We start from the raw sequence: 18,454 nt of genomic DNA on the forward strand, positions 1-18,454 counted from the left end.
TTTTCTCACAGAATTTTTCGGATAGCCCCCAATTCGTTCAGTGGGCTGTCAAACAGGCCATTTTTAAGAACAATCATGTGCATAATGAAGTTTCACAATGAATGCGTAAAGAATGTGCATGACGAAATGAAATTTTGCGAATGCAGGAAGCTTCAGAGGCATGGTGCCATCCACGATGTCTTCTGAGACAGCCAAGGTGTGGGCCCATGAGGCCGAGCGGAGCACGTCGCTCGCAGCCACGCTAACGCAGCCAGCCCCAACACGCCAGAAGCTGACGCCACACGCGGTACCACGCCGCACTCCAGCAACGAGGGAGCAGCCTGGACGGGCATATACCAATTGCTTCACTTCCGCTTGTTGAGTCGGTCGAATAGGATGTCGAATAGCATGTATTTATGTTGTTTGACAAGAAACTACACTTACAGACGTGCCTAATTTGGTGCTGCCAAATGTACAGAGTTTCAGAAAGGTCCAAAAATATGCGCAAACGCGTCTCAGAATTTCCGAGTTCGGCACGGACAGCCTTCAGGCCAGCATACACAAGAAATTGACAGGTAGTGCTTCTTTCACTTCCCAAGGTTTCACACAGGCAAGTGCTAGTGGTGCTGTGCCCCGGTAAAACGGTATTGTACACATTACCGGTTGCAAGTCGAGGGAGCACAAACTTTTAATAGTCTATTACAATTTGACATCGGAAGACCTCGGCCAATGAGAACAAGCGCTTTTTGTTGCACTCTTTTCAGTTGTCACCAGACTTCTATTTACCATCAGGCGGTTCAGGTGCATTATCATCGCCATCTGTAGCGGTCCCTAGAAAGTGACTGACTGAGTGGTGTAGCACCGTGCTCCGGGAATGACTCGGTTATCCCTACAGCTACCGACAATGCGCTCGTTAGCTTCTCTTTGTCCTTCTCTTTTCACCTGAGTAAGCAATTGAGTAATCAAATTGTCGGCGTGTGTCTCTGTATGGCCGCCGAATGAAGCCCCCCGTGTCTACAGTGAGCCGAGCGTAGCCCAGTGCGAGTACCGTCCATCGACGAGATGCGAGACAGAAAATAAGCATCGGCAGGTGCGGAGAGGTTAGAGTCACTGGAAATTGCGGTAACTCTAGGAGAGGCTGGCTCAACGACGCCCCCTAGTGAGCGGCGAGTGCGGAGAGAGGGAAAGCGGTGCCTGAAGCGAATGCGCGCCATCGGCTGATCCAAAGCGGCGCGCCAAGAAAGGGGAAATGTGCAGTCTTTACCAAAAGTAACCCAGCAACTATGGTTTGTTTCTAAGCGTCGTTGCGAAGCTCCTATGGCAGCTATTAAATTCCGAATCTGTGCAAAGTAAGGTGAAACCTTGTCCCCAGGTTGCGACACCTTTAGGTCTTCAGGGGTGTCGTCAAGGCTCCGTTATACGGTTGAGAAGCAAAGACCTGTTGCTCGGTTACTTTTGGCGAAGGGGGTACATAATGCAACAAATGCGAAAGGACAAAAAGATCTTTAGCGAGCCATAAAGCTAGTCGAAATAAATCAGAGTAAATGCAGCAGTCTAAAGTAGAGAATCATGAAATCCAGTAGAGCCATGAAATCCATGAAGTAGCCATGAGCCATGAAGTAGAGCCATGAAATCCAGCCAAAGCAGAGCGAAATTAGTTGGCGCAACTTACAGGCATTGAGATGCGACAAAAGGGAGAAGCACATCCTGCTCACGTAGTTCATCACCTACGACTATCTGAGTCTTAATTCTTTCCTTCTTTTTCATTAATTCCACATTTCTTCTCACACTTCTCCAACCCACTATTTTTGTCGAGGACGTTTCTTGTGTCCACCCGTTGTAAATAGGCTGCAAGCGCTACATAATTGCATTATCATCTGTGGGGTTGTATACAGTTGAGAGCAAGGAATCGTATGCCACCAACACACCCATCTCTGTGCACTTGTATGCTTCACTTAAAAGGTTGAAATAGCGACGACATATTCAAGGAACCTTGCTTTGATTCTCAAGTAACCGCAAAAGAAGTCTGTGCGAATGAATCTCCTGGCGGCAGCAGTTTAACAGCGAAGAGACTCGAAGCTGCCAAAGCGAAGAGGTCGGAGCTGAGCCGCGGCAAGTTTCTGGCTTGAGCGCCGCAGCCTTGTAGGAGAAGAAAGGGACAGTCTGTATTTTGTAGCGAAATCTACTTTGGCCACGAACTTGCGATTTCGCTGTAGCGGTGCTCCGAGGAGGCACAGAGACCGGCCTTGAGCCGTTGCATAGAAACCGCCGCAGCTGGCGGACACCGCGCGCTCGCCGCGCCATCTGGCATGCCGTCACCCCGCGCGCCTCACTGCGGAGCCGCCGCCGTTTGCTATGACGTCACACCGCTTGCCTCGCGTTGCGCTCGCCTCCACTCGCTTCGCCAGCTGTGTCACATGCCTGCTTTCGCTACGTATATCCTGGCATAGCCGAGCTAAGCCACTGCCAATTTTTTATTGCGAAAGCGATACTACTTTCACTTTCAAGCCTTTGCGGTGCGACGGCGGTGCACATGAAATGCACTTTCGCATGACCTCTGTGTGACGTCAAGCCGAAGAGCTGGGCGACCATCTCGCGCCGTGTGTGTGCGACGGCGGTGCACATGAACGGCGGCCTAACTCCCGCTCTCACCGCCAGGAGCACCACAGGTGCTTTGACGTCACGCCGAAGAGCTGGGCGACTATCTCGCGCCGTGCGTGTGCGACGGCGGTGCACATGAACGGCGGCCTAACTCCCGCTCTCTCCGCCAGGAGCACCACAGGTGTTTTGACGTCACGCCGAAGAGCTGGGCGACCTTTTTCAGAAGCGCTAAAACAAGGACGCAGAGGGAACAGACAGGGCGAGCGCTCGTCCCTGTCTGTTCCCTCTGCGTCCTTGTTGTTTTAGCGCTTCTGAAAATGTCAAAGTGTAACCGATGCATCGCCACAAGTCTAACCACAAGCACCACCACCGGCTACACTACCAGCTGAACTATGGCGTAGGTACGGATATTGCTTTCGCAATTACCGGGCTTAACCAAGCTAAGCCACAGCGAATTTTTTTTATTTGTTTATTTTCCTCGTTCTTCAAAACTGTTTTATATTTACTTTCGTCAGTTATTCTCTTCCAGTTTTTATTAATTTCACTTTATTTACCTCTCCACCTTACGCCAGCTGCCTCTCTTTTCCTCGCAATCCCCCGTATGATTTTCCTTGGCATTCACCACCAAACCCTGGCCAATCGCCCGGCGCGATCATGTGCCATGTGTGCAGTGGACAAGAAGGAGAAGACTAAGAAAAAGCGACCGTCTGCTGTGGAGAAGACGAAGAAGAGAATCCCCCACCGTGGTACGTGCCATTCCTTCTGAGGCAACAACAACGTCGGGCCGCCCGCTTCTGCAACGCAACCATCCCTGTCCACGAGGTATACGGGCACAGGCACCTTTCTCGCTTTATTAGCAGCTATCTATATTCATCGGCAATTTAGGGCCCCCCGTCGTCTCCTTGTGTCCCGAAAGGTAAGCCTAATCCAGGCAGTACGTTAGCCTAACTTGACGTCGTTAAGGGAATTGTCAGCCCCTGGTAACTTGCCACACCTCCGGCCACATATTGTGCGCTGCACACAGCGCTGCCACGAACGATTATTCTCAGAGATGTGCGGCGTGGCTCTTTGCAGGTGCCTCGCGGAAGGTAGCGCGGCAACCTCTTCTGGAGCTCGGGCGTTCGCGTTCCTCCCACGTTCCCTGGCGGATCCTGAACACAAAGCGCAGGTTAGAGAACGGCGCTCCAGTTTCCGACAAGCCGCTGCAGGCTCATCTCTTGATCCATGATTTTCGTCGCTCTTTTACGCCACAGTGATGGTATCTCCTTTGCTATAACATTTCGAACAAGATCAGCGTAATGATTTGGGGCAGCAATTTTCCTTGCATGCGTTCTTCAATTTTTCTAGCAATTTTTTTCTTCCAACACATAAGGCGACTGCAGAACCACACGCTAAGAGAGTTATTTTTTAAACTTTGCGGTGCTGCCTTCTTCTTTCGGAGCTAAAATGACTGCGGTATTTCTCAAAAAAATCTGACCACTTCAGTACAAAGTTAACCAGCATCCCGTAATTCTTGATGCAGTGCAACTGAAACGCTCTTCTTTGTAACACCATTTATACACCAATTTCCATACCTCCTTTCTAAACCTTCTTTCTAACCTAGCTGTTTACACCTAACAGAGAACACAATCCAAGTAACGCAGTGTTCTTCATTCAGACAACTCTGTCCAAGTTTCATATAGTGAATTGTCCTCAAGCTTTCCCTCAGTAGGACTTGACGGATCGTAACTTTTTTGCTTTTCGTGTGCGTCTAAACAGCTACTTCCGCCATCTATAAACTTTCGCGCCCAGGCCATCATGCCCAAACCGAGCACAAGCCACGGCCACAGCGGGAAGCATCGGCAGTCCAGTGGGACGGAGGACGCCACCGCAAAGTCCCCCGTGCCGGGCCGCACGCCCTCGCGGATCACCACGGCCTCCAAGGCGGCGGACGTGAAGCCTGCGGCTGCCGACAAAGCCCGCAAGAAGACGGGCCCGGAAGAGACCGCTGGCCAGCACCCGGGCGAATCCGCTGCATCACCGGCAACGAGGACCCCAGCGAGAGGACACGAACGGCGGCACGGTCCGGTCCAGTCAGTCCCGCGGGACGTGGCGCGACCAGCAGCGGCAGATCATCCGGCGTCACCGTCAGCCGCAACTGCGGGTTCGCAGCCGAAGGTCGGCTTTTCTTCATTTTGGTGTCATATAGGATTAGAGGTCACGTTGAAAAGCCGCCGTCCGTCCATGCGTGTCACAAAAAAAGAAGGTGGTCCACCATTCCACCGGGTTGTCGGCAAACTGCCCACCATGGCACGTGGAAGCTAAATTAATTCAAACTAATTCAGTGCAGATGTCACCTTTCCACTGTGGCACTGCGTATCAGCTTACTGTTGGAGAGATAGCCTCTCGAAGAACCATCTGTGCAGAGATCAGCCTCACGGGGGCTCGCGAATAGCTACCACGGTTCTCACGAGCCACACCGGCGGTAGAGTTTGAAAATGCCACCTATCAGGGCAGTGGCGCATCGCTTAACCTCTGCACCATTGCGCCAGCACTGGTATGAGGACTCCCTGCGATCCATGAATATATACACAGAGGAGGACTACTTGCGCAGGAAGGGTGTCTATTGTGCTATCGCATTGTACCCTTGGGGTTTAAGCGCCGACCAAATTTTTTCCTTCATAAGCTGCCGCTAGGTGTCCCGTGTTTAAATATTAGCCGCCCATAACCCGATTTCATTGTCGGTTGAATTTCACTTAAGTGAAAAAGAAGCACCAAAGCAGGTTGTGCTGTGTACTTGTTCTATCTCCTAACATTAATGGGCCAGAGCGGAAATCATTTCTTACGCTGGATGCGACTTTGGGCGAACTGGCTCACGGCGCAAAAAGATGGGTAACGCAAATGGGACATTCACAAGAGAGGACAAGACGGGACAGGCCTCTTATGCGCCCCATTTGCGCCAAGGATTGAGCGAAGGTGTGGGTAACTGGGTTGCAGCATCGTCTCCCTCATTTGGAGTGAACCTTGTTCTGCGATAGCACAGAACCCTCAATAAAAACTCGGCGTTGTCCATAAAGATAGGATTGGCTAGCTGGCAATGGCGTCAACAGAGAGGAGAGATCCCATTGGCTGGAGGAACGGGATGTCATCAGGCTGGCAGTGAATTACCGGAAATGAACGGAAGTGACGTCACTAGACCAGGAATGCCATTTAATTGGAGGGAAGGGAGGTCACCAGACCGGCGGTGACTTCTCCAGACCAGGTTCGTTTGTGTGAAACTCCCCCTGCCAACCGTAGAAGCTTTTGTACGTTGAAGGCCAACCTGCTTCTTGCAAGGTCCACCTGTCACTTACGGCAAGATCAACAGCTTCGAATGCTGTCGTATTGCCACACGTTATGAAATTAGGCGTCTCTATGTTTCCTTTTATAAGCCGCTTCCACATATCAGCCTTTCCCCATGGTCCTCATTTCTGAACCAACAAGCTCCGGACTGCTGCGCGATGGCGTTACGGATTCTGTTCAGCGGAGGACCCGGTGTCGGGTTCAGCGGAGAACCCGGTTTTGTTGCCGGATTTTTGATGTTTTCTCGCGTCCTTTCTTGCGTTAAATTTGCTGTTTTCGCTACGAAAAAAAATGATAGGAGTGAGGCAGAGCCGTGCGTGCATTTCATTCTTTCCGCCGTGTATGTCTGCGCTGATTTTTAACTATGAAGCGAATCCATCTGTCCCAGCTAAGCATCCTCACGTTCGATGATGTTGCCTTTTAGAGCTTAGTGTTCCGCGCACGACAGATTATAAACCTGAAGCTCAGATAAAGCGATCAATTCAACTGTAATTACAGTTTATAAGCAAATACCGAAAGCTCTAACATCTAAACCCACATTTTCTTCAGGTGACAAGTCCGAAAACCAGCGGAAAGCACGGGCATGGAGAAAAGCGCCACCAACAGTATCGACACTCGACCAAGCCAGAACCCGCCGCAAAGTCCCCGCTTAGTTCTCCAAAGCCCACGACTGGCACCCGCAAGGGCCTTTCAGCCGCAGATGCAACCGCAAAGTCGCATCCGATTGACACCTCGCTAATGCCGACGGCAGGCGCTGAAGCCCCCGAAAGTCTGTCCATCCCTAGCTCTGAAGCAATACCCTTGTCCGGTGGCACTTCTACCATTCCCAACATACGTTCCGCAGCTTCTGCAGGCCTTTCGACCTTCAACGGCGGTGAAACGGTCTCTCCAGAGAGCAAGGCACTCAAGCCCATCGCAGGCAACGAAACGCTCGAAGGCCTTGCGCCCATTACCTCGGAAGCGGTGTCTCCGCTGGGATCTCCAATTCCCACTGCAGCCTGCGAGGGCCGATCGGCACCCAGCGCTCCCGAGAGTTTCCCTCCAGATATCATGGATATAATGCATATGACGGACACTGAAGCGCTAGACGTCCATTTACCCATTATATCAGTCGTGGTGTCTCCAGCTGGTGGCTCGTCTCCAGTCCCCACCGTAATCCCCAAGGGTGCCGCTGTGTCTCGTCCAGGTGGTAGGTCCCAGATGGCCGAGGAAGACCCCGAAGCACCGGACGACCTTTCACCCATTACCTCAGCCGCGGTGTCCCCGCTCGCGTCTCCAATGTCCACCGCAGCCGGCGAGGTCCTTGCTGACGCCAATACTTCCGCGAATTTCCTTCCCGGCGACAAGCCTTCGACGCTCCCTGAAGTCACTGAGCCACACGAAGACCTTCCACCAATTTCCTCCGGAGCGGTTGCTACGCTCCGTGGCGCGCCTTCGGTCCTCACCGTAGCCGGCAAGAGCCTTTCGGGCAGTAACGCTGCGGCAGAGTTCGCTGCTGGTGGCGAATCTGTGATGACCGCGGCAGGATTGGATACACGTGATGGTTTTCCTCAAGTTACCTCGGTCGCGGTATCCCCGCTCGGTGGCGTATCTCCAATCCCCTCCGTTGCCTGCGAGGTCCTTTCGGCAACCGATGCTGTCACTGGCATTCAGCAGCAACCGAGTGCAGTGGATGCCGCTGGCCAACACGAGTACGATGAATCGCTGGGTGCAGCAGCGCCCTCTACGCGGGCCTCAGCTGGACAACAGATGCATAAGCAGCTTGCATCCAGCGCAACCTCTCCACAGCGAGCGACGGCCATAAACAGCGCAAGGGTGAGTGTAGATTCGCCGCCGAGAGTCGTCGCTGCTGTCGGGCCAGATAAGGTAACCCATTTCACTTGGTTAGACACGGTTAGGTTTCTTTCGGCTGAAATAATTGTCTGGGAGGCACAGTTGGAAGGTTAGCTGAATTAGCGAAAAAACAATGGTGAGAACATGGCATCAGGTGCCAAATCTACGCTTAAGTTTCTATGAACGAAGTGTAGATATTGTACTCCACAATGCGGATCGGGCGCGTATAGATGTGGACATGTAGTTGTGATCGCGATAATAAAGCAACTCTCTCAAGGATTTCTTCAGTTTTCAGTTGCGGAAAAAAAGCGTTAAATTCCTTTTATGGAATACTGACACCATATTTTTGGTTACATTTTTTTTATTGCAAGAATGCATGAGGCATTAGTACGCATAGATCGGCACGTGTTATTCGCCTACGATAATGTACAGTATTGTGTGTTTTTTATCGTGAATGTTTTCAAAAATTTCCCCCCCTCAACCGCTAGCTCGTTTGCGGTGAAACTACACACAGAGCTTGCGTATCAAAGTAACTTTTTTGTCGTAGCAAGTTCTACAACGGTACTTGAGCCGTGCATGATGCGAAAACGTAATCGTCTGCGTAGAGATCGGTGAACCAATACCCACAAGAGCAGTTTTTTCGCTGAAGGGCAGTAGTTGCGCCGTCTGTTTTCTAGAGTGGAAAGCGTGACGACAAGGCGCCGAGGTGAGCGTTGCAAACAATATCCTTTGAATGGTAAACACTAGTTAAATCAGTTGTTATATTTTTTCTGCTCAGTTAGCCGAAAATATTGGAAGCGCTGCAGCTGAAACGGACGCAAATGCCGGAACAGCATATTGAAAGGGATCGCGCATCTTGCAACGCTCGCCTCGGAGCCTGTCGTGAGGCTTTCCACTGCCGCAAAGAGATGGCGCCACCATCGCCCATCAGCGAAAAAACTGTTTGCGGGTTTTGGTTCACCGATCTCCGCGCTGACGATTACGTTTTCGCATCTAGTACGGTTGAACCGGGTAAGTACCGTTCCCAACCTCTCTACGAAACAAAAGTTAGCATAACACGCAAGCTCTGTGTACAGTTTCACCGCAAACGAGCGAGCGGTTGAGACGGGGAAATTTTTGAAGATATTCACAATAAAAACGCTCAATACTGTATAATTTCTATAATAATGTATAATTATAATAATGTACAATTTTTGTGACGAAAAACTTTAGTATAGGTCATGTGATGCATGAAAAAAAGTCGTATAAACGCTGCATCCTTGCTTTATTTCAGTACAGGGCTGATGCCAACCTGCCTCGGGAACTGTAATGTCAGCGAATGAAGACCCTGCGATTATACCTTTTTCTCATGCCTTCTATAACCTTCACTAAACTTCTACGCCGCTGCCGTCGTTCGGAAGTTAAAACCGAAACAGTTGGAGAGAAATTTAGAGTCTCTTCATGCTTCAAACATCAGACCAAAAGAAGGCACGCAACCAAAATTTTGTGTCTACAATACTTAATTTTATTCAAGGCAAAAAATAGTTGTGTAAACTGTAGTGGATTAACAAACCACATAAGGGTATCTTCGTGTAGAGCTGCAAGGTGACCCGATAACGACATAAAAACCACCATGTGAATACAGACTAACGCGCCGGAATAGGCATAATCGGCGTTAAGCGCACCAAGAATTTCACTCTACTTTGTCATCCTTATGATTCGCCCCTTAGTTATTTCGCCCATCAGAAATATTTTGTTTTGCTTGCGTCGCTTATTTTCGCAGGCCTCGTTAAACTTGCGTCATCACCGCAGGGTCACTCCGCTCGAAAGGAGCCCGACAGGCGCTAGACTGGATGTTAACGATATCGCGTTAAATGTCCCGTTACGCAGAATATCCGGCGTTGGCTTTGCCGCCGTTGTGACCGAAATATCACGAGCATAACGCTGGCAGGTGGTGCCCAGAGAGCAACCTAGGAGGTAGGTGGGCCACCTAGGTCACGTGACCTTGCGACGTCATCACAACCTGCCCACCGGATAGTGAGCGAACTGCCTACCGTGGCATGCGGCAGTTAAGTTAATGATTGGTCTCTCGGGAAGAGCAGCCTGGGCCGCACAAGGCCCACCACCGGGCGCACCTGCCATCGCAGGGCAGAGGCGCATTAACCCCTGCGCCACTGTGACAGGAGCGATATGAGGACTTCCAGGGACATATGAATGTAAAGAATGACGAGTTGTGCATATATGGGAATTAACCCATTACGCTATTGCGTCATCCCCTTAAGGCGGAGCTTAAGTGATTGGTCGCTCGGGAAGAGCAACTTGGGCTACGCAAGGCCAACCGCTGGGAGCACCTGCCATCTCAGGGCAGATGCGCATTACCTAACCCCTGTGCCGCGGTGCCAGGAGCGATATGAGGGATTCGTCGGTGTAAAGTATAGAATTACCTAATGCATATATGGGAATTAACCCATTGTGCTATCGCCTCACAGCCTCAAGGCGGAGCTTATGCGCCCTACAAATTATTTTTTGGTGTTTGTTCGGGTTTTCGTTACTGCCTGAAGCCGTCTGTAGTTTTTGGTTGTCGTTCTCTCATGGAAGGTTGCCTCTGTACCATGCTGCTCGTATTTCGCTGCCAGAAAGTGTAAAGGCTGAATTTCAAGCCCTCAACATGTCGTTGCGAGCCAAAAGCATTCTCCACGCGCGTAGAACTGACGTAGTTGAATTCCCGTTCCCAGGACGAAAACCGTTCCCCCGACAGCGGTGCCAAGGAGGCAGCCTCACCGGCCTCCGGGAAACAGAAGACTGCGGACGTGTTCGACTCTTTCTCCGGTCTCGAGAAAATTGTGAGTAGGGTGGGCTGTTCACTACTCCCAAAAGGCTACTCAGGCTACTCTCTATTTGAAGAGCCCACATTTGAACACGCGATAACTTGCTGTCAGCAACGAATGAAACGCGAACAAGAAAACTGACGAAGCAACACGAATACTCCAACATATTAGCTCCTAGAGAGCCAATACAAGCGAGGTTGTGGCCGCCGCGGTGGCTCAGTGGTTAAGGTGCTCGGCTGCTGACCCGAAAGACTCGGGTTCGATCCCGGCCGCTGTGGTCGTATTCATATGGAGACGAAATTCTAGAGGCCCGTGCAGTGTGCGATGTCAGTGCACGTCAAGGAACCCTTGCGGGTCGAAATTATCCAGAGGCATCTACTACGGCGTCCCTCATAGCCTGAGTCGCTTTGGGACGTTAAACCCCATAACACCGGAACCATCTTGTAGCAACTGAGTGGGTTCTAAGAGAAGGAAAAGGTAGCAAGTGCCGGCAGACAGTCAGGTGGGCTGATGAGGTCCCGGAAGTTTGCAGGGATAAAAATTCAGGGGGCACTTCGACGATCTAAAGTGCGCGGTGCGAAAGCATTTCCACGCAACTTTGGCTGCTACTGTTGACGCATCTGACGACTAACTTGTCATGATTCGTTAATGACTAACTTATCATGATTGGTAATGACTAGTCATGAGTAGCTAATCATGACTGATTACTCATGACTGGTTAATGGTAGTTAGTCAGGAGTAATTAATTGGTCGCTAACTAGTCGTGATTGGTTAATGGCAAAGTAGTCATGATTTGTTTATGACTGACTGGTCAGGACTAACTAGCTGACGACTGGTTAATGAGTAGTTAGTCATGACTAATTCGTTGATGGCTAGTTAATTACTTGTTAGTCATCACTTATGACTAGTAATGACTATAGTTATGACTTTAAGTTCAGATGTAACGGACAGACAAAGTCATGGCCGCGAGTATGAGCCATTAAAGGCTTTCGCCTTAAAAATGACCGCAGCTGGCGCAGGGCAGGGTTAATGGGAGAACGTTGGAAGAGGCCCGTGTCCTGCAGTGGACATAGCTATGTTGATGATAATGGCTATGCGGATGATGACCCGAACTGGCCAGAACGTACGAAGGCTATAAGTACTGGGGTCGTCAGTGGATATCGGTGTACGATTTCGGGTAAGCAGTCGTGCCTCAGTTTGACCTCCGTTAAAATGGACTATTCGTATTAGACGATTTCATTGGCGGCCAAACTTTCAATCGATTTACGTCTCTCTAGTATGGAGAGTCGCTGTCGGCGCAATGGTCTAGGTGAAAATACGCAGAGCCCATTGAGACCCATGTATTTCTTCCGGGTTAATGAGTACAGTAACCTGAACAGAATCTCCACTGCCCCAACCAGATGTTCCCTTTCTTGTACTCTGAGCGCAGGTCACCGGCGAAAGGTAGCGCCAAAGTAAAGTGCAATAAGTGAAAGCACTTTTTCGTGTACAAGGTGCCTAGTCGACGCGCCATTACCGTTTGCTGTATTGCATAAAGGGTTGTAATACAACTCTTTCTGCAGCTTGCGCTATGTGGAAAGCCGTATATTCCACACTGTCAGCTAAGTACAGATATGTAATGGCTTTTGGCGGTACGCAAACAGTTATGATAGGCGATAGGTCATATCAATGCTAGGACTGCTAGGTTGTGCAAGTTGCACCGCGATTGATTAAATATAATGGCTACAGTTGAGATTCCCTCTTGATCTCGTAGAGGGAAATTTAGTTAATGATGATTGTTCTAGGATTCTTGACGTCTTGCAGATTCGTTTTGCTCAATCACATTGCAAGAGGACACTTTAGGAGAGGTTAACTTTTTATAACAATTAAAAGTACAAAGGAGGATACAAGCAAGGAGAAAACATATTTACACTTGACTGGCTCGCAGTTCTAGGTGACGAAACCAGCCCTCGGTCCTGCCGAAGCAGCGGGTTTTAAATCCTATGTCCCCGCCCTCGGTGGGAGACTAACCAATCAAGTACTATACAAACATCCACCCAATAACTTATTGGGGAAAGGAAAGTACCACCAATCAGCAATTGGGGAAAGAATAACACAACCAGTGAATGATTGGGGAAAGAAGGTAACTCATCGCGACACTGTACACATATGCACACTTTCCACCATCACGATTTCGGATAACTATGCTTTCCCGCTGCGAGCTTCGCGAACACTCGCTTTCCCAACGTCCGGTTGCCGCCAAGTTCGAGGAACGCCATTTCAACTCATCTGTTTCTCGTCGTCGCTACTCATGCCTGCAGCTAGCGTGACAATATGTCAAAGCATGCCGCTGCAGACATGGTACAAAGAGCCACGCACTGTGACGCGGGTCAGCCTCGCCGTACACACGTGCACACAGGATGCCGCCTAACGACTCCGTCCATAAGGGGAGTTTGACGTCTCCTGTAATCCCCCGCCATTCGGCGCCTCCCTTCTCCCGCTGGGTTCACTGATCCCTTTCTGTGCGGTTGTGCGGAGGGCCTAAGAAAAAGGACTTCATGGGCATTCCCATAAAGCGACCGGATGCGGCAAACAAACTACAGCACCGCGAACTTCACTGCTACCAAGAGATCTCAAGATTTTGTTAGAATTCCATTTCACTGCCCACCACTACGCACGAAAGTTTTAATGAGTTGCAGTGCTTTTTTGAAATAATTTTTTTTATTCACGATTCTTTATTACGGACGACTCGTTGTTTGGGCAGTTTTGCCTAGGTACCGAAGTTTGGTTTAATTTATTGGGGTTTAGCGTCCCAAAGCGACTCAGGCTATGAGGGACGCCGTAGTGAAGGGCTCCGGAAATTTCGACCACCTGGGGTTCTTTAACGTGCACTGACATAGCGCAGCACACGAACCGAAGTGTTCGTGTACTGTACACGTGTTCAGTACACGAACCGGGTACCGAAGTGTTCGTATCAAATGGACACGACTGTGCACGATTATTCTTTGCCTTTTTTTTTCTGGTGCAACTTGTCCAATATACACCGAAATATTTTCCACCCCGTGTCCACTTAATACATGGACACAGCTTTTAGTCATGATTTTTGCGAAGGTCATGTGTGTGCGTCGTTTATTTTGTGAGCGCAGTAGTTTCTTGAAACTATAAAAAAAGCTGATGATGATGATAATTTTTTTATTGCGCAAAGGGCATGAGCGGCCCAAGAGCGCCATGGCGCATATTTTTGTTTACTCGAGGCGTGGTCAAAGACGCATATCCAAAGCATTCCACCCTGAAAAATCGAGCACCAGGCCAGGGGGAGATTCCATTGTGTCACCGGTGCGTAACCGGCCGCATTGGGGATCGAACCCTGCACCTCCCGCATGCGATGCCGATGCTCAAACCGCTAAGCCACCGCTGCGGTTTATATAGAAAAAGCCATTTCCAGTGCTCCTACTTTGCACCTTCAACAGAATTTTTTTTCTCTTCTCAGGCGAGAACTCCGAGCCCGGTCCGCGAGTCCTTTACGGTAAGGAAAAAATTTACCCTGACCAAAGTTGAAATCGGCGTCGCCTGCCTCGGAGTCTGCGCCATCCTCTCTTTCGCATACTTCCTTGTACTCGTCCCAAGACAGCATTGGAGAGGATACAGACTGTGCAGCACTGAAGACTGCCGCCGCCATGCGGCGCTTCTTACCGCACGCATCAACTGGACTCTGGATCCCTGCGAAGACTTCGAGGCGTTTGTCTGCTCCGCGTGGGAGCCCTCCAAGAATCACCGCGACCTGGCTTCTTCCGTCTTGGACGACCTCCGGTTCACATGGTTTGACCGCTTCCCAGACACTCTGGCGAAGGGTTCGCTCAAGTTCTCCGCCGGACAAAAGCCGCTGGCCATGTACAAGATGTGCCACGACAGCTACCCTTACAACCAGTCGCAGGTGGCGTTGGTCCACACCATGCTGCAGCAGAATGGGTTAAGCTGGCCCGAACTACCCGAGGACCTGCAACCGCCGCTTGGCCTGCTCGTCGGCCTCAGTTACCAATGGCAGTGGCCATTCTGGATCACCGTAAACATGCTGCAGCCAACTCCCTCTGGAAGACGGCGCTTATTGATCAGGCAAGGCCAGAGTCTGCCAATTATGTTGAATCACCACAGGTCGACCTCCTCGCACTACATCGATTACTGGAAGCAGTTCCTTGTCCTACTCTACCCAGATAGCGCCAGTCGACCATCGGTAGACGAAAACGTCGTCAACGAGATCCGCGCCATGGAATCAGACGTGATAACAACGCTGATTGCCGCGGCCAAGTCTTCGCAACCACGGCCTGCGGCATTCTCCTTCAGCGAGATCGGTGCCCACGTAATCAATGCTTCTGCCACGGAATGGGCCGGCAATTTCCAGTATGGCATGCTGCTCCACCCAAAGCTCACCACGGAGGACAAGATTCTTAGTAACGACGTCTCCTACCTAGAGACAGTCGCCACGCTGATGGCGAAGTACGGAAAGCAGAAGCTGAACAGACATGTATCGTGGCTCGTTGTGCAATACTTTGGTACTTGCACTGACTACTCCCTCCTCGTGAGCTACACTGGCAGCAAGGAGAGAGCCACATTGTATCTTCCGATCTACTGCGCTTTCCATGTGGAAAGCTCCTTCAAGGTCCTCATTTCCACACTAGCTTATTTTGCCCACTTCTCGGCGCGAGACCGAGAGACCATCGACAGCGGCTTCGATAGCCTTGTCCTGGCGGCCGTTGAGCGGGTCAACACCTCGAGTTGGATGGACGACGAGAGCAAGTCGCACGCTAGTCGGAAACTCTCATCCGTGAAGAAGGCTATTTGGCCCGCGGAGTCGCTTCTCAGTGACGACGAGCTGCAAAGGCTTTTCGCAGACTTTCCGCAGAAGGAGCCGTCGTACGCTCACTACTGGATCAAGACGCGCCAGGCCGCTGCCCGGGTTAGCAGGACTCCAGAATACGACGAGGCTTTGATGCTGCCGGGCAGCAACTATCCGTACTACGCCGGCTACGAGGACTTCACCAACTCTGTGGAGCTGGCGCTCGGCGCTGCCACAGCACCGGCATTCTACAGCAACGGTACCAGGGCCATGTTGTACGGCGGCATCTTCTTCCTGATGGCCATGCAAATGGTCAAGGCCATAGACAGCACAGGCATCAGGTTTGCATACAACGGTACCGCGATCGAGGATACCATCATTTCCGCGGATGCGATGCGAGAGTTTAAGGCCAGGGCCGAGTGCCGCCACGGCGCGAACAACGAGAGCGTCTTCCCCGAGGTACCAGCCGTGGAGGTAGCCTACGCTGCGCTCAAGGAGTCGCACCTCGGGGTTGAGGACGAGCCTTTGGGTCTTGGTGAACACCTGCCGGAGGACAGAGTCTTCTTCATGACGCTCTGCTACCTGTCATGCGCGCGTCCGAGTTACGAGAGCCTTATCGCGGCGGACTGCAACAAGATCGTCCGGAATTCTGCAACGTTCGCCCGTGTGTACAGCTGTCCGAAAGGATCCAAGATGAACCCCGAACAGAAATGTTCGTTTTTCCATTGATTTAACCTGCTGTGATATTTTGCGTGGACCATTTCACTTATTGGAACACGTCAGTTTGTGTAAGCTATATTTTTTATTCCTCAAGGCGAATTTAAGTACCTGACAAATAACGACTCATTAGTAGATGTAAAAAATGTTGGCGCTGCATTTGAGTGTGCTGTGCAACTATTTTCAGGCGCCCATTTGCTGATAACTTTCGCGCAGGTTTCTGAGATCAATTATTTTTGTTCGCATTACGAAATGGCAAGTGTATCTGTTATGTGCATATGCACTTGGCATGCTTTTGTCACAAATCGTTTTTCGTGTATGTTCTCGACGTCCATTGGAGCGAACATGAAACTAAGCGACAAGCTTTGCCAGTACGTTTGAAAATGTGAGACAGTGTTTGACACAAGATGACGTGTTGATGTTATGCGAAACACTTCTCCCTGTGGACGGGCGTAGGACTTAAAGGTGGCTTCGCATGTCTGTTGCGTGATGCTAGCTAAGAGCATATTGTCACCTTTTAAGGCTGCAACGCGTCTATAGGGTTTAAGCATCACTTTGTGTGCTCGCTGCATACCATGCATATGTGATGAACACTGCATTGTTTGTTTTGCCTTTTGGGCCTAGCAAGATTATGTGGACCATACATCGTGGCCTAGTGGCTTTGTGTCGCATTTGTTGTGCCACTGTGCCAGGAAAGTAAGGGAACCTGGCTACTGCTCAATTGTCATATGTACATCCTGGCTTCAGGAGTACTTTCTGGCGCGGCAAGGGTGAAAACAATGGTATACAGAAACGTTGTGAACACGTCAACGTATCAGTTTACATTAAAATTAGATTCATCTGTCTTGTTCAGTTCAGTATTTGTGGACCGGGCACTAAATCGCTCCAGCTTTCACTCGCTGCTACCTCTTTGATGTATGCACGTTGCCATCACGTTGACATAGTTGCTGTGCATCGTTTCATAGTTAGGCTGAGCAACGGACCTACGCAACAGGGATACGGTACTGTGTACCTGTATACGAGGCGCTTCGGGGAAGATTTTCAAAAAAAGTGCTTATTTGGGTAAAAATATGGCTCTTGTGGCATAGTATTATCTGTGTTGTCAGACATCAGAAAACCGGTGAACTGTCGTAAGTAGTAAGCTGGCTAACTAATTTTTAATTATTAACTTTTTAACTAGTAGAGTAAGGCGCATAGTTGCAATTATATATTTGTAGCCACTCGTTGGCAATAATAACAGTTTTTAGAATTATGAAAACGCGATTAGCCTCGCCTCTGTGGCTCGGCAAACCCTGGCTGCATCGTGTGAGAATAGTCTCTTTCGAAAAGCATGCAGGCAAAGCAATCCCTCCAGTGCACGTACTATCGTTGACAAGTCTTATACTCCACGTGGCGGGAGCCAGAGCAACGGAAAACTTGAGTCGGTGGAAAATTTTAGAGTATCGCAAAGGTGCTGGTTCTGCTGGCAACAATAGCCGGCAGGCGCCATTTTCCTTCCAGGCTGCCGGACCGGCGCCGTCGGAACAGCAAGAGACCGCTGCCGTCGGCTTGAAACTACTTTTGAATTCAGCAAAACAGGAAGTAATTTCTGTTCAGGACAGTACCAGAAGTTATCGTGTGGTGAACGGAAAGTGAGAAAGTGTGTTGGTGAAGCCATGATAATTAAAAGGCGCCTACACTCACACATCTTCATTTCGATCGATTGGTCTTCTACCTTTAATGGTGTTTATAAGTGACTGGCTGTGAAAAGCAAAAAAAAAAAATTGGATTGGCTGTGGCTTAGGTAAGGTTAAGCCTGGATAAGCGAAAAGCTCTCGCTCCTTTTCAGCCAACTCCCAAGCTACCACTTCTGGATCGGTGTTTCTGCGCCGTCCGACTGTTGCTTCTTCGTCTCCTTTCATGGCGAGTGTCTGCGCCTGTTCTATGGGCAAGCGCGCCTTATATACCCCTCCTTTCAAATGTGCACTGCGCACGGCTGCGGCGAAAGGTCAAACGGTGGCGAGGATGGCCGCCACTCACGCGTTCTCGCAACGCCTTGCGAAAGAACCTTCTCCTCTTGGGACGACAGCGGCGACCGCGCGGCAGCGGCGAAGGGTAAAAGGGTGGCGAGGAGGTGAAGCGGCGACGCTCAGACGACGGGGTCAGCGCGCGGCGGCGACGACAGCTGCGGCAACAGCGGCCACCTGCACTCCGCGTGACGTCGCTCGGTTTCGCGCATGCGCAGCTGTGACTAAAATTGATCACGGCGCACGCCAGACCCGGTGTTGACGAGCCTAGTGAAGCTTTTCGCTTCAAAAAGGCCGCGTGGCCTGCCGGTAAACAGTAGGGTCTTGGTTAAGGTGCCTTCCGTGGAGTCTTTGCCTTTCGAAGTGCAAAGATGCTT

At 50.5% G+C, this 18,454-nt stretch overlaps 1 protein-coding gene across 1 annotated transcript; it reads left to right on the plus strand.

Moving 5' to 3' along the window:
• Window positions 1-175: 175 nt before the first annotated feature.
• LOC149332957 (uncharacterized) lies at window positions 176-16,083 on the plus strand. Its single transcript, XM_089557596.1, has 7 exons — window positions 176-286; window positions 744-780; window positions 3,302-3,402; window positions 4,372-4,737; window positions 6,451-7,767; window positions 10,449-10,556; window positions 14,011-16,083. Exons 1-7 carry the CDS (start codon window positions 176-178, stop codon window positions 16,081-16,083), a joined length of 4,113 nt encoding a protein of 1,370 aa, XP_089413722.1.
• The last annotated feature ends 2,371 nt before the right edge of the window (window positions 16,084-18,454 follow it).

The sequence above is a fragment of the Amblyomma mixtum genome, chromosome 8 (assembly GCF_055824585.1).
Source record: "Amblyomma mixtum isolate Tamu chromosome 8, ASM5582458v1, whole genome shotgun sequence".
Lineage (NCBI taxonomy): Eukaryota > Metazoa > Arthropoda > Arachnida > Ixodida > Ixodidae > Amblyomma > Amblyomma mixtum.

Bases quoted from the DNA above. Each gene is read 5' to 3' on its own strand.
- LOC149332957 (XM_089557596.1), top strand. From the start codon at position 176: ATGTCTTCTGAGACAGCCAAGGTGTGGGCCCATGAGGCCGAGCGGAGC. The intron at 3,403-4,371 runs GTATACGGGCAC...TTTCGCGCCCAG, and splicing joins CAACCATCCCTGTCCACGAG to GCCATCATGCCCAAACCGAG. The intron at 4,738-6,450 runs GTCGGCTTTTCT...CATTTTCTTCAG, and splicing joins CTGCGGGTTCGCAGCCGAAG to GTGACAAGTCCGAAAACCAG.